We start from the raw sequence: 24494 nt of genomic DNA on the forward strand, positions 1-24494 counted from the left end.
TAAGGCGGGTGACATGCCGTGTCTCTAGTGCGGTCTAGAGACACCCATATATATTTGCAACAGCAGTCCAGCTCCACCATCTTTGGTTATAGTAACGCGGAGATCGTTTTTTTCGCCACTGTAAATTTCCCGAGCGAACATTCGTATGTAGACAATGTGACAACTACGGATTGTATTTTGTATTCACGACACTCTTCTGTTGGAGATCGGACAATGAGTGGTGCTAACGGTACCGGGTGAGTTCTTGTCACATGATTTCTTGCAACTTCGGTAGTAGCCTACACCGGAGGGCACAATAAACCAACCAAGTTATAGCGGTAGAAACAAAAAGGTCCCTGATTCTTTATGCTACATTTTGCTCAAATCAACGGTAAATATCAAAGACACAAAACTAGGATTAGCATACTTACTCTGTCGTTGTAGTTTACTAAACTGTATTTCCGGTAAGAGCCCTTGTATGTATTTGTTTAATACATTTTGCCCCCAAGGCATTGCTTGGCATTATCTGAAAATGTTTTTTGCTCAAGTGATAAATATATAATCTGACCTCTGGATATGTTGCACGCTCTTGAATGCCGGAGCAGATCTGCTCAACAGAATACAATGTAGTGTTTGATATTGATACAAGATCATAATTTTTCTTGGAAAGTAGGTACACAGCAGAAAAACCTGTTCCTTGAACTACAGACAAGGAGTGTATTCATTCTGCCAAACTGAACGTTTAGTTGCGAAATATTTCGCAAAACGTAGATTTGCTAATTTCTTCAAAAGCTCTTAAATAGGAACTTGGCATCGTCATTATCATATCAATATTCTTGTATTGAAAATTGAGCAGGCCAGAGAAACCTGGACACCCAGCTTGGTACACTACAGTAATTGGCTAATGTATGCTACGACTTCTCTCTGAATGCATTTAGATTACTAAACGACAACCTCTTGCTCGTTGTAGCAACCGTTCTAATCTCAAGAAACAGTTTGTTCTATAATTTTATTCCATCTTAACTTGCATTAGGGAACGTTCAGTCCACTTGCTAGGCTACATTTGAAGACTGATACTGTAGACAACAATTGCTAGTTGATTGGCCTATAGATACTGTAAATAACAAATACATGTGCCAAATACAATTGGCACTGATTATCAGATCTTCAACCAAAACCTAATATTAGATAAAAGGGCGTTATTAAACAACAACTTTTCATATATTTATTATAGAAATGTTTGCAACATTCAATGCCAAACATTTCCTGTAGTTGTTGATGAGCATCTCATAGCACTATGGAGGAACTTTGGCCCACTGACATCTAGTTTCAGGTCTTGTTGCAACATCTCATTTTGGTTCATGTCAGGAGTTTGTCTAGGCCATTTAAAAAAATATATATTTATATATTGTTCCTCATAAAAATCTACATCAAACATATTTTTGCCCAGTGATTTTGTTATGGTGGATTCAGGAACACTGATGTAAGCTGAGGAAAAGAAAATGCTGGCAGATCCTTGCATGTTGTTGTAGGATGTTTTTGTGACTGTCTGGATGATTTATACTTTGTTTTGGGAGTCATTTGGATGGACTGCCACTACTGTCTCAGACTTTCTCCATTCAGACATTATGGATCTGGCTGTGTTTTGTTGGGGCCACAGAGAAATAAGAAAGGAAAGGTTCACAAAGCCAGTCTTTGAAACCTATGCATTGACAAGTCTTATGATGAGGATTAAGTCTGACACTCCTTCACATCTTCCAAATTTTGGGGTGTTATAGGATTATTTTATAATATTTTTTTTGCCATCAGTCTACACAGAATACCTCAATGACATAGCAAAAACACATTTAGAAATTTGTGCAGATTAATTGAAAAAGAAAAACCCTTGAATGATGTTTTACACTACTTGCAAGTGCACTTAACCAAGCAAGAGAGAGTGATGAAGATCAGAGTCAGCTAATTTGCTACAGAGATCACTTACTAGCTACATGGCTTGCAAGTCTGAGCAATGAGGTATACGTTTGACACAAAATGGTTACATTTGTCACTTTGTGACCACCAGTGTTAGACATGTTACTACTGTTTGCATTGAAGGGCCAAGAGGGGAGCTTTTGTTTATTGGACTGGGTCTTAAGATCATTGGAGATGGTTTGTTAGGGATTCAAACCACCTAAGGGAAATTGCTTAGGTGGCTGTTCACTTGTGAATTGAGTCCAGCCCAAATTGTGCCCCAGTGCCTCCTGTGTCATTTGATCATCAGTGCTGAGGGCATAAATACAACCATACAATCCAAAACTCGATTTATCAAAGACTGACATACACTGGTGAGCCAAAACATTATGACCACTCAAAGTGAAGCGAATAACATCAATCATCTCCTAACAAGGGCACATCAAGGGTCTGGGTAGATTACATGGTAAGCTAGCAATCAGTTCTCGTAGTCAGTGTGTTGGATGCATGAGAAATGGGCAAAGGCCAAATTGTTATGGCCAGGCGACTGGGTCAGAGTGTCTTTGAAACAGCAAGGCTTGTGTGGTGCTCCCAGTCAGCAGTGGTGAGTACCTACCGACAGTGGTCCGAGGAGGGACAAAACACAACTGGCGACAGGGTGCACCCAATGCTCATTGATGCGTGAGGGCAATGAAGGCTATCCCGTCTGGTCGGAACTGACAGATGTCTACTGTGGGAAAAGTTACAGAAAATTGTAATGATTGTTACGGGAGGAATATGTCACAACACGCAGTGCGTTGCACCATGCTGCTTATGGGGCAGCATAGCCACAGACTGGTCAGAGTGCCCATGATGTCCTCTGTCCACTGTTGAAAGGGCCTACAATGGGCACGCAAGCATCGTAACTGGACGCTGTAGCAGTGGAAAGTTGCTTGGTCCGATGTGTCTCGGTTTCTTTTACATCATGTGGACGGCCGTGTGCAGGTGCAGCGTTTACCTGGGGAAGTTGTAGTATCAGGATGCACTGTGGGAAGATGACAATCTGGTGGTGGGAGTGTGATGCTTGGAAACCCAGGGTCCTGCCATACATGTGGACATCAATTTGACACTTGCCATCTACCTAAACAACATTGCAGACCAGGAACACCCCTCCATGTCAATGGTATTCCCTGATGGCAGTGGCCTCTTTCAGCAGGATAATGCGCCCTGCCATTTGCTTTATTTGTGTTTCTGTTTCTCAGTTCTATTTTAACTTTTCGTCTAGAGCTATGGAGTGCTATGTTCCTGGTAAAGTATTATGTTTCCACTATGGTTTGTGCATTCCTTCTAGTTCCTCTTGAATTGACTGTTTCTGTTTTACTTCCCCAGCTTGACCAAATTGAAATGCCTCATAATTCACACAACTTTAGATAGTTGTAAGCTACCGCTGGGTCTCATGCACCAAAAAAGCCGTTTCTATTTGCCATTTGACACAAAAACAGCAGTAAGAGACAATTTGGAATAGCTAGTGTTTCTTTGTTTTGGGTTTACAGATATTTTTTACCTATCCTGTGGGTTTCATAATTCCAGATCATTGAGTTTGGTTGCTCATAAACATGTTTTAATGTCATTAACTCTTCTCAACAAGGATATGTGATGGTTCTCAAGATGTTTGCTTTGAGTTTTTACATTCACTGGGGACATTTCTTTTGAAAAGGAAAAAAAAATATTGCTTCATATTTTCAAAAGCTTTATAGGTAAAGGTTAAAGTGGGGACATTCATTAGAGGAATGTGGAATATCCCATGTATAATGGGTGTTATTAAAAAAAATATATCCAAAGCGACGGGAGAAATGTTCATAGATGGTGTATTTGTCACCTAAGCTTGATGTATACTTTTTGGGAGGAAACAGGAGCACCACCACCAATCGGCTTACACCACTGCACACACGCGTTGTTATTATGACAGCTTGTGTAACCATGTCAGTAAATCACTGCCACCTAAACACACATCTGATTTCATCAGTTGTTGCTGGGCAATTGATTCCATTTTCAATGTCCAATATTGAATATGAGGTTAAATTTCAATAACAAAAGTGTTGTGAATTAGAGTAATTCCTCTTTTTTAAAATTTTTTTTATGAACTATGATCCAGAGGAACCAACATTAAAATGCACAATTTTCACTGATTAATATCCGTGTCATGATATGACATGAAAAGTCTACACTAGTGGACCTTCCAGCTAAGCAGAAAGAAAATGTAACTATGTAACTGACCTTTGTGCTTATAGTAAGTAGTCTAACGATTTCTGAAAATGAAGAAGTCAGTAGTCGCATGTCATCAACCCCCAAATTGGTTTTAAGAATAAACTGGCATATCTTTTCAACTAGTCAACAGCTTTATGATTAGGTGAAGTTCACCTTGATGTATATTTTTGAACTTTTCTCTTTCAGAAGAATGTCCCTTTGAGGGTCCCAATAGTAGAAGCGGACCAGGTTTGGCCAACCAGGCTCTGGGAGGGGACCGAGTTCCATTGGGCCTATGGAACAATTTTACTGGGTCAGACGCCGCTGGCGGCAGCTGATATCTGGTCGAGGGTTGTACTCTGCCCCTGCCTCCCAACCCACCAAGAGTTCCCCAGAGCTGCACAACACAGAGCGGCTCCCTGGCAAACGGAGGACAGTGGTCGCTCGACACGGGTCCCACCAACATGAGTACCACAATATTTCCAAAGGATACCACGGTAACCGCATCCGGACCACCAAGTACAGCCTGCTGACCTTCATTCCCATGAACCTGTTCCAGCAGTTTCACAGGTAAGGATGGGCAGGTGCTGATATTAGAAAGGGAAAAAAACATAAAAAAGGACCCCCCCCCCCCCCCCCCCCCCCCGCCAAATAGTGGCTGTAGCGCACACAAGTGTACAAACAGCCTTGAAAGTTGTGGGATTCATCAAACCTCTTTCTCCCAGGACGGCTAATCTGTATTTCCTGTTCCTGGTGATGCTGAACTGGGTCCCAGTTGTGGAGGCCTTCCAGAAGGAGATCACCATGATTCCCCTGGTAGTCGTGCTCATTGTCATTGCCATAAAGGATGCCCTGGAGGATTACCGCCGCTATCGCTTTGACCAGAAGATCAACAACAACATTGCCTCTGTGTACAGCGGGTGAGTGGGTAGGACTACAGTGGCCAGGGTTTATGGTTTTCAGTTAACAGATCAGTCGCCAAGTTGTTACATAGTTCTTCATTTCGTTTAGGCTAATTATGGATTTGAGTGTTTCTGGTTATTACAGAATGCACAAGCATAATGTGTAAAGTAAATTCATTTATTTTTGTATTTTTCCAGGGTGGGAATAGATCAGCTTAAGCATCATACACATTAGCATATAATATTTCTTGCATTATTTCTAATACATTTTTATTGTTTTAAATGAAAGCCCATGACCAGTGTTACGTGTTTCTTTAAAATGGTTTTCCACTTTCCCAACCAGATCTCACCTCTAAATCTCCACTGTGCACAGATCAGCCCATCTTTCCCAATATATTATCATGTTATTTCCTTTAGCTGGACATTGCTCAATTCTGCATTGGTGTCTCAAGAGGTTCTTAAACCTCCTGTACAAATCTGTATCATATCTGCCAATAATGCCCCAAAATGCAACATTTACCCAGGAGCAAGCACACGTTTCCTATTGCCTGAACATGGCCAACAGTACATTGTAGGACTGGACTATTAATTAGCCACCTAGTATGCTTTGTAATTAAACAGTTATCTTATCATTGACCTAAAGCCCATTCCTGTCAAACTTTTTAACCTTAAATGAAACGTACATTGTTAGTTTTGGTTAGGACATTTTGGTCTGTCAATAAATGTTGATTTCATTTCCTGTATCCCCTTCCTTGTGGAAAGTCTGTTATAGTTATCTGCAAGGATCTGCTCAATCCTGAATCAATACTTAAATGTATCAGAAGAAACCATATATAAACAAGATCCAGAAACGCTGCCGCCTTCTCTGGGCTCATTTAAGATGGACTGTGGCGAAGTGGAAAACTGTCCTGTGGTCTGACAAATCAAAATTTGAAATTGTTTTTGGGAATCATGGACGGCGCATCCTCTAGGCCAAAGAGGAGAGGGACCATCTGGCTTGTTATCAGAGCACGGTTCAAAAGCCAGCATCCATGACGGTTCGGGGGTGCATTAGTGCACATGACATGGGTGACTTGCACATATGTGAAGGCACCGTTAATGCTGAACAATATATACAGGTTTTGGAGTAACATATGCTGCCATCCAGACGGCAAGACAATGCCAAACCACATTCTGCACATATTACAACAGCATGGCACCGTAGTAAGAGTCCGGGTGCTAAACTGGCCTGCCTGCATTCCGGACATGTCCCCTACTGAAAACATTTGGCGCATTATGACATGAAAAACATGACAAAGGACACCCCCGAACTGTTGAGCAGCTGCAATCCAATATCAAGCAAGAATGGAAATACATTTCACTTTCAAAACTACAGCAATTGGTCTCCTCAGTTTTCAAATGGTTACAGAGTAATGTTAAAGAAGAGCAGACGCAACACAGTTGTAAACATGCCCGTCCCAACTTTTTTAAAACGGGTTGTTGGCTAATTCAAAATGGGCATGTATTTTTCCAAAAACAATAATATTTCGCAGTTTCAACATTTGATAGTTGTCTTTGTACTATTTTCAATCAAATTTAGGGATTTGCACATCATTGTATTCGGTATATATTTACTTTATACATAGCGTCCCAACTTTTTGGGGGGAAACAGGATTGTAATTTACTCTACATCCTACAGTTCTGTATTATCATCCCAAACTGTATTGCCCCACTCACAAAGAAAGCCAGAAGCTGAGGAGAGATCATCCTTACATGGGATCTCATATTAATATTATGGTAGAACCAGTCTGTTACTGAATGTGTTATTCAAAGCACCATACAACCACCAAAATAATCAGTGAGGTTGCTAATTATATTGAATTTGATGTGCCTCCAGGTTTTCATGCTCTTTCTTTGGTAGTCATAAAAGTTAGACAGTGAGTTGATGATGTAAAGGAGTGCGGAGGAGTGGCTTTCTTGGTTTGAAAAGAGTAGTGCTGGAAAGAAACTCCCCTCCATAACAGAAGGCGGGATCTTCCCGTAAAGCAACTATCTTTTCTCTATCTGTACTTCACCTTTGCTACTTAACAACCATGGATTGTGATAGATGACAGTTAAACAAAGTGGGCATGTGAGTCAACAGGAAATATTGGTCTATCTCTAGTTGCTGGAAATGTTCGAGAGGTATACAAAGCTGTGATTTTAGTCCAGTTGACAAGTGAGAAAACCCTCTGGATTTTGAAGCAGTTGAAATCTTTGGAGTCATGGATAGCTTGAAGCAGCCTGTCTTAGGACCAAGTTCCAGGCAAAAGGACCCCTTGGGGAGGAAGAGGACAGTGGTGTCCTCCCTCACAAAGGATGAAGAACTGAAAGAAGTTCTAAAGTCATACAGCTTTAACTAGGTGACCACCACCAAGTACCATCTCCTCTAATTTGTCCCAAAGAACCATTGAACAACTCCATCGCTTCGCCAATTTCTATTTCCTATTCCTGGCAGCTCTGAACTTTGTTCCAGTGGTCAATGCCTTAAATTGGCTAATAGGCAAACAAACACTATATTAATATTGTTTGCTTTTATTAGCACACTGCTAGTCTTAACATTCAGGAACAGGTTCAACTACTGATAGCAATATTAACTTTAAAATTGTGTGTTTACAATTTGTGGATAAGTTTGAGGTAAATGATCAAATCTCGCAACTGCTGTACTTGAACAAGTAAAAGAAAAAACTGTCGGTCTGCAGCTGCACCTTTTAAGGCTTTTATGTATATATATCCCAGTTACTGCCTGGAAAGGGTGGATTATAATCAGATGATTGATTAACCTTGAAGTATATAATCGCATTTGAGACAGTCTTCCATAATACTTAAAAGTTCTGTATTTCTTTTGGAGGATGGTGTTCAGCCCAAAACCCTGTTTAGACAAATTGTTACCATTATTTTGTCAGTTAACTAGTTCAGGGTTGTCTGAAATGCATGTTCATTTTGGAATCTGTTGTTTGTGGTGCTGATCCCAATAGTTTAGTTAATTGGTAAAGTGTTTTCCCACACACATTGGCTTTAGACTTTTTTAAAGATCACAAACCAAAATATAAACATGGTGTCTTTAGTTTTTGCAATGTGTAAAATGCACCATATCTGTGTAAAGTACATTACATCACCATGTCTGTGTTCAGGAATATAATTGCTTGTTTAGGCGATATGATTCCTTGATTGTGCAAATGCTGTTCATATTTGTCAAGTCTTTTATTCTCCAGCAACATTTCAACCACAGAGGGTTTTTCAATGCCGTTTCAATACGGTTTATTTTGTGGTCTTTTTACCATAGGAAGCACCAGACATATGTGGACCAACATTGGCAGGAAGTCCGTGTGGGAGACTTTGTCCGTCTCTCCTGTAATGAGATCATCCCTGCCGACATGCTGCTGTTGTACTCCTCAGACCCTCATGGCGTCTGCTACATAGAGACCGCTAACCTGGATGGGGAGACAAACCTCAAACAGAGAGAGGTGGTCAGAGACCTACCACAACAGGTATGAGGCCCTTGACGCTCCTGTCTGATTTTCCGATTTTCTTGATTCTGGGTATTTTGGGACATCAAAGGAACTGTGGCGCTGTTGCACTTTCTTCTGGCACAAATTAATATGAATCTATATTTACAAACAATTGCCCCACCACAACATTTCACATTAATATTTTTTAGTTATTTTAATTATGAAGAGGAGGGGCAGAGGCTAAAATTGGATTGAGTCTATAAGATGAAATATTGTCCTCTGCTCCTATGTGGCGTAGTGGTCTAAGGCACTCTTTCATGGTGACATGTCCTCACCATCCTCCTAGGCTTGAGATTTACTGAGCTGAAAGAGAGACATCTAGATACAATTCAAAATCACCAAAGCAGTGAGAGGGCAAAGACAGGAAAAAAAAACATGAAAAAATATTAATGAATTTCGAAAAGGTACCTTAAAAAAATTCTAAAAGCAATGTAAAAAATACTTAGTAGGAGTTGACTTTATAATAGTAGAGTGTGTATCATCTGTTTCAGTGTTCCGAATTGACTCCAGAGAACTTCCACGGCCGTATTGAATGTGAGAACCCCAACAATGACCTCAGCCGGTTTCGAGGTTACGTGTAAGTCTCATTTTTGTTTTTTTACTACAAACACTGGATGGATACATACTAAATGATATAAACGTCATAAATAAATATGTTAATGTACAGAAACATGGTGTGAGATTCATATCAGGCCTTATCCCCTTCATCAGCCAACCAGGCATCACCTAATCCTATCCCCAGCTCAAGCCTGATTTCCTTGTGCTAAGCTCTAATAGAACACAGTTCGACCAGCTGAATGAGATATCTTTTCAATTCGACTCATAGAATCAACAGAAAAGTTCAGTAGTGTAGGCTTCTCTGTACCCTAAATGCAGTAGAGGATAAACGGAACAATTTCGCAAAGATCTGTAACCAAAAACATGCATTTAACCCAATAGAATGGAGCTGCTTTGTGTTGCAGCCTTGGGCACATTTGATGTAGTTTGAATAACCATTTCCTGGGTGTTTGTTCGTGTGGTACATGCACCACTATAACAAAACTATATTTGCATGAGTAGCCAGTGTTTCTGTGAGTGAGGGAGCAAGTTAGTTTTAGGTTTAGGGATTTGAGAGAGAGACAGAGCGTATATGTAACATCTGAACATTTAAGTAGAGGTGGTTTTACAAGTGTATTCCATTTACTGCCACAATGACATGCAGATCATTCAGATTTTATTCCTGCCCAATCACAGGTAGGACATTGTGTAAGCAATGAAAATGAGAAATTATTTCCTGGGGGGTGGGGCGGACAGAACTACGCACTATAGGTATTAATGGTCTTTGCCTTGGTATATCATGTGATTTAAATGTTCTTATTGTGAAAATAAGCATTTTCAGTTTTTTTTTTTCAGTTTCTTTCCAAAAAAGGAAATGCTCTTTTCGGTCCGTCATCAATTTTCCTGTGATCCTGTTTGTTTCAGGGAGCATCCCAGTAAGGTTCGAGTGGGTTTACACAACAACAACCTGCTGCTGCGGAGCTGCACAGTCCGCAACACAGAGACAGTCATTGGCATCGTGGTCTATGCAGGTTAGAGGGTGAATACGGATCTGTCCCCAGGTCTGACTCACGCTTGGATTTCCGGTATCCCATTATCCAGCTGTTGGTTTTCCTCATATATTCTATTGCACCGGCTGACACCTAGGTACCCTAACAAAATGGACCGTGGTACTACAGTATGTGATTCTACAGTAACTGCAAATTATTGGCAATGGAAAAGGCTGTGTAAAATAAACAACCGCAGTAATGAGCTATACTGTAATTTGGAATATATTGTACATACTTGTACAAACCCGATTCCAAAAAAGTTAGGACACTGTACAAATTGTGAGTAAAAAAGGAATGGAATAATTTACAAATCTCAAACTTATATTTAATTCACAATAGAATATAGATAACATATCGAATGTTCAAAGTGAGACATTTTGTAATGTCATGCCAAATATTGGCTCATTTTGGATTTCATGAGAGCTACACATTCCAAATAAGTTGGGACAGGTAGCAATAAGAGGCCGGAAAAGTTAAATCTACAGATAAGGAACAGCTGGAGGACCAATTTGCAACTTATTATGTCAATTGGCAACATGATTGGGTATAAAAAGAGGCTCTCAGAGTGGCCGTGTCTCTCAGAAGTCAAGATGGGCAGAGGATCACCAATTCCCCCAATGCTGCGGCAACAAATTGTGGAGCAATATCAGAAAGGAGTTTCTCAGGGAAAATTGCAAAGAGTTTGAAGTTATCATCATCTGCAGTGCATAATATCATCCAAAGATTCAGAGAATCTGGAACAATCTCTGTGCATAAGGGTCAAGGCCGAAAAACCATACTGGATGCCTGTGATCTTCGGGCCCTCAGACGGCACTGCATCACATACAGGAATGATACTGTAATGGAAATCACAACATGGGCGTATCTAAACAGGATACAGAAGCGCAGGCGTTTTCTCTGGGCCAAGGATTATTTAAAATGGACTGTGGCAAAGTGGAAAAGTGTTCTGTGGTCAGACAAATCAAAATTTGAAAAACTGGGACGCCATGTCATCCGGACTAAAGAGGACAAGGACAACCCAAGTTGTTATCAGCGCTCAGTTCAGAAGCCTGCATCTCTGATGGTATGGGGTTGCATGAGTGCGTGTGGTATGGGCAGCTTACACATCTGGAAAGGCACCATCAATGCTGACAGTTATATCCAAGTTCTAGAACAACATATGCTCCCATCCAGACGTCGTCTCTTTCATGGAAGACCTTGCATTTTCCAACATGACAATGCCAGACCACATACTGCATCAATTACAATGTCATGTCCGCATAGAAGAAGGATCTGGGTACTGAAATGGCCAGCCTGCAGCCCAGATCTTTCACCCACAGAAAACATTTGCGACATCATAAAGAGGAAGGTGCGACAAAGAATACCTAAGACAGTTGAACAACTAGAAGCCTGTATTAGACAAGAATGGGACAACATTCCTATTCATAAACTTGAGCACCTTGTCTCCTCAGTCCCCAGATGATTGCAGTCTGTTATAAAAAGAAGAGGGGATGCCACACAGTGGTAAACATGGCCTTGTCCCAACTTTTTTGAGATGTGTTGATTCCATGAAATGTAAAATCAACTTATTTTTCCCTTACAGTGATACATTTTCTCAGTTTAAACATTTGATATGTCATCTATGTTGTATTCTGAATAAAATATTGAAATTTGAAACTTCCACATCATTGCATTCTGTTTTTATTCACAATTGTACAGTGTTGGGTTTGTATATTAATGACTTCAATGGAATCAATCAAAATATATAAATATCTGAAATTATATTGATTCATAATTTAGCAAAGAGTAGAGTGTCAAAATTATTTGCAGCATAGTTTTCAGTACTTGGTTCACCTTCCCGTTGCAAGGATTGCAGTACAGAACGTTTTCTTATAATTTTGTCTAGTATTGGAGACCACATTGGGAGGTACCTCAGACAAGGTCTCCATGCAGAATCTATCCAGATTATTGTATGAATTCAATTAAAACCATTGGTTTTGGGATTCAACTCCGGAAACTGGGTAAAACACGTGGGTAAAACATCCAAGAATTCTAGCTCATACAGACAGAAAGCGTTGCAAAATAAATTGTATATCTAAATCAAACCAGTCAACTAGACCAGTTCATTTGTGAAATTTCATAGACAATTATATTATTTGAGCATTTCTTCAGTTGGTTTATGACTCTTAACCGAATTAAAGCAAAAATATTAAAACCAAAATTAACATTTTATCATAAATTTGAAAGGAGATGGGGTTTGCGTTTTATCTTATGTACATGGGGATTTCAATATTGTTTGTTTAAATAAAAAGTAAACTTTCAAATGTGAAGAAAGTTCTTAAACAAATAATTAAACAAATCTCTGGATGTTCTATATATTAAGGAGTTAATGTTTTGAGAAAAATATTGTTCAAAGATTGCTATTTTAAGAAAGTAGGTAAGACCATTTTATTGGGGACAGAGCATTTCCAGAAGTTGAGCATGGAAAGGAATAATTGTGGAAATATTTTTAAAATTCCAAAGACCATTGGAAATTAATTACCATTGAACATTCCCCTAAATGTAATTTGTATTTTAAACTTTTTGTTCAACGCCTTAAAATACCATAGAAATACAAAATCAATTAAGTTTGATTTGATTACCGGTTTGTTTCATATTCATTTATGATTTGGTTTGTGTTTTTTATGTAGTTGAAAGCAAATTTGATCTGTACATATTTGTACAGCCGAAGTTATTATGTGATCTTGAACACAGGTCATGAGACGAAAGCCATGATGAACAACAGTGGGCCGCGGTATAAACGCAGTAAACTGGAGCGCAGGCTGAACGTGGATGTGCTCTGGAGCGTTGTCCTTCTGGTCATCATGTGTCTGACTACAGCTATAGGTCAGTACTGATCCCTTAGTGCTGTATATTAAACACATCTTTACAAATATGTGTATTGGCTAACCAAATATATGAAAGGCCTGGTTATTGTTTCCTGCCACACAGGTATAGTTGTAAAAATAAGATATATTTTATATATCATTCTGTGCCCACAGGCCATGGTCTCTGGCTCAGCAACCTGAAGGAAGCTCCGTTTCTTATCACAGACAGTGTATCTCCTGCCCTGGCTGGCTTCTACCTGTTCTGGACCATGATCATAGTACTACAGGTAACACATTGAATTGCATAGCCCTCTCTGATAGCACATTTTAGTTTTTGCCAATGTTTACCTTTTGTTTACTAACCTGTAAAATTGTTTTGAGTTGGTCATATTATGGATCATATGAAGTTTTCAAAAAAGTTTGAATAAAGTGGCCTGTACTGCTATGGTATGTAGAAATTAATCAGTCAAAAATAAGTAATTAGGAAAAAGGTGTGGGCGACCCGTAACGATTGCTATAGCAGTGGTTCTCAAATGTCTCATGGGGACCCCCAGTTGTCTACATTTTGTTGCAGCCCTGAACTAGCTCATCTGAATCAAGTAACTACTTCATAATTATTAGAAATGTTGATTCAGGTGTGCTAGCTTTTGAATACATCAATACATTGAATGGCTGTGGGGACCTTTTCATGACTCTCTTGTCTTTTCTGGAAACATTTACTCTAATCAAACATTGCATTCCACAAGCCCTATGTAACGCTAAACATGAATGCTTTATACCGACAGATTTTTATGAACCAGTAAAAAAAAACAAAAAAAAAACAGGGAGTCTGTGTTTATTACCACAAACACAGATCATGATGTCAGGCTGCATTTGCAGGTGACTTTCTTGGAAAGTCCGAACTTCGTGGGATTAATTTGAGATATATTCCATTCTCTCCTTGACAGGTACTCATCCCCATCTCCCTGTACGTGTCAGTCGAGGTTGTCAAACTAGGTCAGATCTTCTTCATCCAGAACGACAAGGACTTCTATAATGAGAACTTAGATTCCAGGATCCAGTGTCGGGCCCTGAACATCACAGAGGATTTGGGTCAGATCCAGTATTTGTTCTCAGACAAGACTGGTACACTGACAGAGAACAAGATGGTGTTCCGTCGCTGCACAATTGCTGGGGTGGAGTACCCCCACGAGGAAAATGGTGAGAAGTCGAATGTCATTTTTCTACAGTTTACATGAAGGGCAAATGATTGTGTTGTAATGTTTAACAGCCTGAAATGTAACACAATGAATCAGACATGTCTTCGCTCCCTGTCTATACTTCTGGCAGCACGGAGGCTTGAAGTATACGAGCAGGAGGACGAGGCAATGGGTCGCTCCCAGACGCTCAAGTCACGTACCAGCGCCAAGTCCCTGAGCTGCAAGTCCCTGAGCTGTAACCGCAGCTCTCTGTCCCTGCAAACCCTGACGGGCTACCCTGAGGAGGAGCAAGAGCCCCCCAGCCCCACCCTGCATCAACAGAGCCCCTTTAGCAGCCCAATGGTAAGGCCCGTACGCACAATGTCTGTTAATACATTTTGCATCGCCTCCGGGGATGAAGGTTTTTGTTGAAACCAAGCAACGAGACACCTGTTGTAGCTAATAAAACGACTTCTCTTCCTCTAGGAGAAGCATGTAGCCCCAGACCGGCTTCTAGTGCAGAAGCTGAACTGTCTGTCCTCTCCACTATTTCTTTTGAGGGATGCCAGTATGGAGCTCACCTACATAGTGGACTTCTTTATGGCCCTGGCCATCTGCAACACGGTGGTGGTGTCCTCACCCAACCAACCCCGCCATGTGGTATGCAACATAGTGTTATCCTCATGAAAGGAGATAGACGTCTGCAATGTTTTAATTCTGAAACACTGTCAATGCATAGGGGGAAGGCAGACTCTAAATGGAGCAGAAATGTAAATCTCAGACCAGCATTGGTGCTAATTCTATGCATCCGATGTTGCCAATTGCATTCCCAGGTCAAGGTGCCTGAGGTCTCCCCTACCAAGCTCAAATCTCTGGATGAAATAAAGATGCTTTTCCAGCGTTTTGGCCTTCCCCGCTTCTCTGCACTCTCTCCTCCCCACAATACAGGGAGCCCTCGCAGCTTTACCCGCAAGTACTTTACCAGGAGAAAAGCAACCTCCTTCAGTCCCACGCCCACCCCTTCCAAGAATGGTATAGAGCCAGGTGGGGAGCGTAACCCTCAGCCCTCTGCCCAGAATGCCGGTCATGGAGAGGATGGGGACCAAGAATATCAGGACGAGGAGGAAGGAAGCGGGGAGCTTGGCTCTTGGAAAGGCATAGAGGACAACATGGTACCCCTTAACGTGGGGGATATGAGCAGGCTGGAGATCTCTAACGGAGAACAAGGCTCTGCCGGTGAACCTGGTGCAGATGAACTGATCTATGAGGCGGAGAGCCCGGACGAGGCGGCTCTGGTTCACGCAGCCAGGGCCTACGGTTGTACCCTGCGGGGACGCTCTGTAGAGCATCTCCTGGTGGAACTACCTGGAATGGGGAGCCTGGCGGTACGCCTTCTCCACATCCTGCCCTTCGACTCCACCCGCAAACGGATGTCAGTGGTGGTCCGGCATCCTCTCACCAATCAGGTGGTGGTTTACACCAAAGGAGCAGACTCCGTCATCATGGACCTGGCGGAGTCACCTAAATCTGCTGAGCGGTCTGACAGCATGCAGGGTCACATCAGAAAACAAACCCAGAAACACCTAGACGACTACGCTAGGGAAGGCCTTCGCACACTCTGCATTGCTAAAAAAGTACAAAGTCCATATATTCTGAACATTTCTTATCGCATAGTATCCATAGATTCTAAGTTCAGAGTACAATTTTTTGATTGACTGTTTTTTAGTCATTTAAATGGATATTTGTAAAGTTTTATTCTCTTGTGCTAAAAGGTGTTAGAGGAGGAGGAGTACGAGGTTTGGCTGAAGCATCAGGTGTTTGCAGAGACCAGTATAGAGAACAGAGAGGAGCTTCTGATGGAATCTGCACTAAGACTGGAGACTAACATCACTCTATTGGGTAAAATGTCTAGCAATATGCTTATGGCTTCTTTTAGTAAAATGTGATACAAAGTTTTTTCCAGCTACCTTACTTAAGAATGCACAAACTGAAAGTCTCTCTAGTTGTTGATGCACAGTATTTTACCTAAAACACCTATTATGGTGCATAGTTCCCACTCCGCACAAAGAACATTTGACTGAAGAAGATCTACCATGATGGATTTTCTGACATTTAGAATTTAGCAAAAAACTATTAAGTGTACTCCTCTGGCACAGAATGACCAATCTGGACAGAAAGTTATATTCTGTATCTATGGGCAAATTTAGTATTTCTTTGATTAGTAAATAAAACACTATCCATTATTTACCAATAAATATTAATGTCTTGTACGTCCATGCATAAAAATCAGACAAGGATATTTGTATTGTAACTACAATTACGTTTTAGTCATTTACCAATTGCTATTATCCACAGTGACTTATTGTGCTAGTATAGCTATCAGCAAAGGCAGTGCTAGAAGTTCTTGTCTACATTTATTTTCTGTTCAATAGCTAGCTTTCACTCACTTATGTGGTCTTAACACCTCTGCCATCATGGAAAGGGGCATGAGTATTAAGAATGCTTGGTACACATGTTACACTTTCAATATTGAATGTCAGAACATTTGACCACATGTTGGCACTGTCACATGTGCATATATTTTTGCCGGACGGCATAAGTGGAGCCGATTAAGAAGAGTGAATATCCTGACTGACTGACAACCCCTTGTTAAATAGCGTAGTGGTTAGAGAAGCGGACTTGTGAACTATAGGTCCCGAGTTCGTAACTCCTCGCAGGTGAAGCGAAGTACGCATTGTGAATTATTCCGTATTGACGATAACTTCGCTGGCTAAAACCTGAAACTGCATACGGTTATATTGCAACGGTTTCTGGGATCTTCATCTTCAGTCTCACTAGCATTTGCTCAAATCATAGGATTATTCCTAGGAAGTTAGTAGATACTATTAACCCTATTACTGGCTAATAAGCTGTTAAAACGGCCAGTGGCAAAAAGCAATACAGTTCATAGAAGCTATAGTAAACCTAATAAGAAACGTTAGTCAGTTTAACACAATCCTCAATCGAGTCTAGCGACTGCTGAAACGTGTAATGCAGTGGCGTAGTGGTTAAAGACAGTGCCTCTCATGTGGAAGACCTAAGTTTGAATCTATTAGGAGAAACAAAATTTTTCACGATCATCGCCTTTATTGAAAGTTATTTTATAAACGTCATTCAGCAATGAAAGAAAAAAGTATATGGTGTGGTGGTTAACGACACTGCCTTCCACGTGGGCCACCCGGGTTCAAATTTCAAAGTGGCAACATTTTCTATTGCAGGCCGGCTGAACTAGGCTTGCCTGGTTTCTTGTTACAGTATATCTTGATCTGTTTGAAATTTAGCACACATGTCAGGGATCAGATTTTTACTAACCCACTCATTATTAAACACTACTTGCACAATGCTGACTAAAATTATGTTTTTTGTTGGAGATCTGGCCCAAAATGACTCTGATTGGCCTCAGTTGGATTGCATTATTCATAGTAAATTGAATAGTCAAAATGACTGTTTATAAATTGTGGATTAGGGGTTAGCAAAAAACTGTTGCAGTGTCTGGTTGTAGCATAATTGTTTCTGTCTCCAGGGGCAACAGGAATCGTGGATAGGCTACAAGAAGAGGTCCCAGAGACCATTGAGGCCCTACAGAAGGCAGGGGTCAAAGTGTGGGTCCTCACTGGAGACAAACAAGAGACTGCAATAAACATTGCCTGCGCCTGCCGTCTACTCAGGTCTACAGACCATCTTCTGACTGCTAACTGTGGTAGCAAGGTGGATGTTATTCTTTTATTTTACATTACGTCTTCCCCTTTTAAATTCCGTTCCCGTCATCCTTATATATGTTTTCCTAATCCTGGCCTGGTGTGCGTCTTCCCTTCAGGGAATGTGTGAGACCTTGTTGTTGGATCTGCGGAAAGAGGTAGAGCGCAGAGAGGCAGAGCGTGGAGATGCAACTGATGTCACGTCAGGCTTTGCCATGGTGGTAGATGGGTGCACCCTGGATTTTGCCCTGCAAGATGACCTCAAAGATAATTTCTTGGAGCTCAGTCAACACTGCAGAGCTGTGATCTGCTGCCGCTCTACCCCCCTGCAGAAGAGCCAGGTGGTACGATTAGTACGGGACAAGCTCAGAGTCATGACTCTTGCCATAGGTCAGTGGAAGATTCAGTATTACTTAAATAAATGAATATCCCAGGATACACCAATCATTATACACATTTAAAAAACAGGTGGGAATAGTTTGGAGTGTCTCCAATTTCTAGGGTGTCCTTTTTTCTAGGTGATGGAGCCAATGATGTCAGTATGATCCAGGTGGCAGATGTTGGTGTCGGAATATCTGGCCAGGAGGGCATGCAGGCTGTGATGTCAAGTGACTTTGCCATCTCCAGGTTTAAACACCTCCGTAAGCTGCTGCTGGTCCATGGCCACTGGTGCTACTCTCGCCTGGCCAACATGATTCTGTACTTCTTCTACAAGAATGTGGTAAAAAGAAACATTAAATACACACATTTTACGTGTTACTGTGATTGTGGGGAGCCCAAATATTATTTAAAAAATCTGTTTACAGGAGCCTTGCAGTTAGCTGCATCCTTGCTAGATCAGGGGCTAATCCTTCTTGCGGATTAGCCCACAGCAAAGAGCTGTGCAATTGGCGAGCATCATTCAGGTTTGGGGTTTTGTGACTGAATATGGTTGCCTTGCCTCATTGACTCTTGGGTGCCTGTGAGCTCAATTAATAAGGCAGAAGAGTGCATTCCTTCTGGCAAATAAGGATTTCAGTCTAAACTTCCTGGTTGGCCAAGCTGTGTGATAACAACCAGAACAGCATTTACAAGTGCTTAGGAAAACATGTATCTCGACATTGACTGTCCACAATCAGCTGGGAGTTGCTGCTATGATGCAGGGACTTAATCAAAATTTTATATCACTGAAGTTAGGAGAAAATTGTGTTGAAAGTAAAAAAAATAATTCTAAACTTTCTTTAACACTAATTGTAAATGTTACTGTAAACCTATCACCTAAGCCTTAATAATTTCCTCATGGGGACTGAATCAAATGTCCTCATTTCCCACCAGAATATGAAAATGTACATACACAGTATCTCTTTATTTTGACTGTTTTGTCGTTCCCTCTCTTCCTGTGTTTAGATGTATGTGAACCTTCTGTTCTGGTACCAGTTCTTCTGTGGTTTTTCGGGGAATGTCATGACCAACTCATGGGTGCTCATCTTCTTCAACCTCCTCTTTACTTCGGCACCCCCACTCCTTTATGGGATCCTGGACAAAGATGTGTCTGCAGACACCCTCATGAAGTTACCGGAGCTGTACAAATCCGGACAGAATTCCAAGGTGGGTGTGTGTGATGGCTTTATCTGGTTGTATGCGATTACATATTGTTTTGTAGATAGGCACTAACATGAACATTGATATTTTCTTATTATTTATACATCTCTACAGGCCTACCTCCCTTCTACATTCTGGTTGACCATGCTGGACGCTCTTTACCAAAGCCTTGTGTGTTTCTTTATTCCATATTTTGTGAGTATATTTACACTTGTTCCAATGTGTATTAATGTATTGTGTGTGTTCTGTACCCTGAGAAAGGTTTGGTGAGGTGGCGTTATTCTCTATACTGTGGGAGTAATTTGGGTTGAAAAGGGCATCCCTGTGATGACATCAAATTATTTTTTAATAGATATTTAACTTAGTTATGGCATTCATTTTTGGTCAGGCGTTGAATGGTTCTGATGCGGACCTGCTCTCATTTGGGTCTCCCATCAATGCTTCGGCCCTCCTCATCATCCTACTACACCAGGTCATTGAGAGTCACTCACTGGTGAGTCACCTGACCCATACATCTTTTGACTAGATCTGTATCAAACTAGATCTATATCAAACTAGCTCGGTATCAAACAAACTGTCAAATTCAGAAAGTTGCAACTCATTGGCAATAACAGTGGGCATGTTCAAGTACTGGTAATAAGACCAGAGATTGTATTCACGGGTTCCTGTTGTTCCATGTTATGTACTCTAAATCTCCGGAAAAAATTAAGAGACCACTGCATCTTTTTCTTTCCTTTCCAAAAAAGTCAAAATGGATGGTTTTGAATGAGGATCAGAAGCAGTGGTTTCTTAATTATTTCCGGAGCTATTTTTGTGTTTATATACCTTAGGGTATCTGTGTTATTTTACAGACATGGCTACATGCAGTAGTGCTGGTGGGCAGTGCTCTCTTCTACTTCTCTTTCACCCTGGTCTTCAGTATGGTGTGTGTGACCTGTAGTCCCCCCAGCAATCCTCTTGGTGTGGACAAGCTACAAATGTCTGAAATGCATTTCTATGGGGTCTGTGCCCTGACCACGGTGTTGGCACTGATACCAAGGTATGTAAACAAACACACACACACAGTGATGCTACCCATTTTCAAAGATAATCAATGCTCAATGTGAGACCCACGTTTTTTCAACAAGCTTCCCAATTCCTCACTGTCACTCTTTCAGATTACTGTTCCACGCATTGCACAACACCATCTCCCCATCCAACACACTAAAAGCTGCCATGATGGACCAGTTTAACCCAGAAGATTACTGTAAGAGGATGCAGCGCTGGAACCAGACTCAGGCACAGACTAACGTCAAGAGTCTTATCACTGTGGAGCACTCCGACATAATGATCCCTAATTGTGACTTTAGATTACCTGAAGAGCTGAAGGAATTCGGCACTCCCTCCAGCCCTGTACTCTCTTGACCATGCAGAGGTTAGAGTGGGTGGCCACAGTGTTCAGCATTAACATTTCAAAGTTAGCTGCCTTGTATGTTTTGCTTACTGGAGATTATTGTTCAAGTTTATTTAGGCGAAGGTGATGTTTGTTTCTAGAGGGAAATTAACACGCATCATGGATTTACAGTGCCTCTCAAAAGTATTCCCTCCCTTGGACAGGTCCACATTTAATGGATTTAATGAAGAATTTTTGCCACTGATCAACACAAAATAAAATTGACCAATTGTTCTAAATTAATTACAAATATAAAACAGAAAACAATTAGCTGTGTAAGTATTCCCACCATTATGAATATTTGTTAAAGGCAGCTTTGAGTCACAAGAGGACAGTCTATTTGGATAAGTCTCTCTCTCTAGTTAATACTCTAACATCTTCAATGTCACCAGTTTGCAAAAATTCCAAAAAGAGATCCCAAATGTAATGAAATTCTAGAGCATTGTTTTTTTATTATCTGAGTCATTATTTCCAAGCACTAGTCTTGACATTAACTTTTAGCCAATGTCCAGTTGAGGGAAAACAAATGTTCTTCCAAAGGAGAGCGATTCAACATCTAGCAGATGTCAACCCTTTCCTTCTCTCACCGTGTCACAAAAATTGTGTGGGTACAGACTCCGTCAAATTAGTGGTGTTGGGGATTTCTCATCTCAGCACACTCCAACAGACTATCATATAACCTGCCTTGATGTGGGTTACATTTAACCCACAAGTCTGGGATATTTGGGTCCAATTTTTTTTAGATTTACGGGGCTAATATAGTGTATGTTCTCATTATCCAAACATATTGTGACAATCTTAGTCAGGTGTCAATGTAACAGGGTTAAGAATGTACCCTAATCTCTCTCCTCAGCTAGCTTGAAATGTCGGCAATAGGGTTATACAATTGGGACCTTTTGAATAGCTCAAACAGTTGGAACGTTGTCAAGGAGTATGGTCACGTGTTGCGAAGCAGAGGACCGGAGTTCACAAACAGTGTGAGGTGAGGCAAACTGTCTGGGAGGAAGCTATACTGTTAGCAACAGCATGTTTGATGTTGGTTACATGTTTTTTTTTTTTTGACTGAGCTCTAGAACATATTATAAAATGTTGACCCTTTCTTCTTAGCAAAATTGCTCAAGCTCCATCAAGTTGGATGGGAACATTTGGTGCAGGTTTTCTACAACAACCTCTCTGTGTTTTGCTACATTAATCCTTCACTCAATCCTGACCAGTCTGTCAGTCCTTGCCGCTGAGAAACATCCCCATAGCAACCACCATGTTTCACAGTAGGATGGAGTTCAAAGGAGGATGTGCAATTTTTGGCTTGCGCCACACAATTAAATCTCCTTGCACTTGGTCTCAGAATCTCTGGCAAAATCTAGCCAAAATAGGATTTTCTTTCTTTAGGCCACCCTCCCATGAAGACCATGTGAAGCACCCTGGCTACTGTTCCAGAATGGCCAACTGTTTCCCAGCTCAGCTGTGGAAAACAGTGACTTCTTTTGTGTTGCCATGAGCCTCTTGGCAGCTGCCTTGACTAGTGCCCTTTTTGACAGAATATTCAATGTTTGAGGACACCCTCTTTTAGAAAGATTCACATTGGAGCTGTATTCTCTCCGTTCCTTAATAGTTTACTGTGCCATTAGGGATTTTCTATGCCTTGGAAATGTTTTTACATCTTACCAAATAATTCCGTATTTGTTTTGAATGTTCCTTTGTCTTCATGATGTTATTTTGTTAGGAATTGTACAAACAAACTGTGGGACATCCCAGAGATGTGTATTTAAATTCAAATAATGTGCAACACCTTGATTGCACAGCTGTGGACTCCGTTCAACTAACTTACATGACTCCTAAAGAGAATTGCTTGCACCGCAATTCATTTAGGTGTGTCATAGCAATGGGGGGTGAATATTTATGCAGTAATGTTTTATATTTCTAATTTATTTAGAACAATTTGCCGGTTTTATTATTCACTATGAAATGTAATCTATTAGGATTTCATGTTGTCATAAAATGTGTAGTAGTGCAAGGGGGTGAATGTTTTGAGAGGCACTGTAAAGCCCTGGCTGGTCCTTTTGAATCTACATGTGTGCTCCGGGTAAAGAAACAAAGATATTTATAAATGCCAATGGACTACACCTAAACACTCTTCTTTGGCACTAAGAGTACAGTCATCATGTAGGGAATATAGTAGTAGCTCTTCGTAATAAACCTATTTGAAACAACAGAATTATAATAGTTGTCTAGTCCCCACTAGCTAGCTACTATGGGGTATGGTTATAGGTTGAATCATCAACTATTTAACTCCTCCTGTCAAACAATGTAAAACAATCTGTGACATCAGCATTTTGTGTTTTTTTTGTAAACATGTTCTGTACTGCGCTGTTTACATTCCTCTACTGAATCCTGCACTGCAACCACAGGTAAAAGTGAAATACTTTAATTTTTTCTGCAATTTGCACTACTGTCTTGAAAATTGTGAAATGATATGCTAGAGTGCATACAATGTTTGGAATGTGTAAACCTCTTTGGAAAACATGGTATAACTCCTTTTCTGTTCATGCACTTCTCATTGTTGTTGGTGATTCCTAAACACTCCACAATTTGTTTAGGAAACACTTATTCTTTTTTAGGATACTGGGAAATTGGGAGATCCCATTGAGAGTCTGGGTGAAATCCAAATGCTGTAAATTGGCCTTTCCCCCTACCCACAATCTGTGCCTTGGATTGGTGTTAACAGCACATTTAATAATCACAATTTGACCATAGTTCAAATGTATTTTTTATGAACCTAACCTTTCCTTCTACTTTATTTTATCTACCCACTCTTAGCTGTAGTAATCTGCAGGCTATTGACATACATGGGATTACTTGGAATTTATATATATTAAGTAACTTCCCATTTCCATGGGATCCAGATTTATATTAAATTACTTCTAACTTAGTGGTTTTCCTTCCATAATGTTTCAGATAACTATGTTAAGAAGCAGCTTTTTCTATGTTGAGTGTACACCAACCACAGATGGGTGTGTACCAGTAAATAAAAATATGAATGCAATTAAACCACTAATTCTTAAGCTTGTCCTCAGGATTTTTACATCATGCTCTGGCATTCTGTTTGGGTTTTAATTTGACATACATTGGCAATTGCTTTGGTGAGTGTGATGAGCCATGAACATTATTTCAGAAAGAGGACATTTATTTCACAATGTGAAAATTTAAGTGAGATTTCCACTAAGCAGTTTCTTGAATCTTACATTTTTCATGAATATTTATTTTTCTAGAAAGACCAGATGAAGTGTGGTTTGAAGACAAGAACCAAAACACTGTCAGTTTACACACTGCGGTTTAAGGATAGCAGCTGGGCTATGTTCTAGGGCCTCATTTTGTAACCCTGGACATGATTACATTATGGGAGCTACTTACAAATGTAAACCTATATACACTACCGTTCAAACGTTCGATTACTTAGAAATGTCCTTGTTTTTGAAAGAAAATCACTTTTTTTGGTCCATTAAAATAACATCAAATTGATCAGATACATTGTTAGTGTTGTAAATGA

At 40.5% G+C, this 24494-nt stretch overlaps 1 protein-coding gene across 2 annotated transcripts; it reads left to right on the forward strand.

Annotated features, from left to right (window-relative positions):
* On the forward strand, positions 1–24009 carry atp10d (ATPase phospholipid transporting 10D). Of its 2 annotated transcripts, none has more exons than XM_010892383.3 (21): positions 1–236; positions 4363–4725; positions 4881–5075; positions 8362–8566; positions 9079–9164; positions 10049–10155; positions 12907–13038; positions 13194–13306; positions 13967–14219; positions 14349–14560; positions 14684–14857; positions 15031–15831; positions 15970–16096; positions 17760–17944; positions 18054–18324; positions 18453–18655; positions 19321–19521; positions 19630–19710; positions 19904–20008; positions 20367–20554; positions 20673–24009. In XM_010892383.3, the coding sequence occupies exons 2-21, from the start codon at positions 4451–4453 to the stop codon at positions 20917–20919; spliced, it is 4161 nt and encodes a 1386-aa protein (XP_010890685.2). In that variant the 5' UTR covers positions 1–236; positions 4363–4450; the 3' UTR covers positions 20920–24009. The 2 variants fall into 2 exon arrangements, with proteins under 2 accessions (XP_010890685.2, XP_019909953.2); XM_020054394.2 differs by having other exon boundaries at positions 4366–4725.
* The last annotated feature ends 485 nt before the right edge of the window (positions 24010–24494 follow it).

This window comes from Esox lucius, chromosome 15 (genome assembly GCF_011004845.1).
Source record: "Esox lucius isolate fEsoLuc1 chromosome 15, fEsoLuc1.pri, whole genome shotgun sequence".
NCBI classification, from domain to species: Eukaryota; Metazoa; Chordata; class Actinopteri; order Esociformes; family Esocidae; genus Esox; species Esox lucius.

Coding starts and splice junctions, on each gene's coding strand:
- atp10d (XM_010892383.3), top strand. CDS start 4,451: ATGGAACAATTTTACTGGGTCAGACGCCGCTGGCGGCAGCTGATATCT. Junction 18,325..18,452: donor AGTCATGACTCTTGCCATAG/GTCAGTGGAAGA, acceptor CCTTTTTTCTAG/GTGATGGAGCCAATGATGTC. Junction 20,009..20,366: donor TCATTGAGAGTCACTCACTG/GTGAGTCACCTG, acceptor GTTATTTTACAG/ACATGGCTACATGCAGTAGT.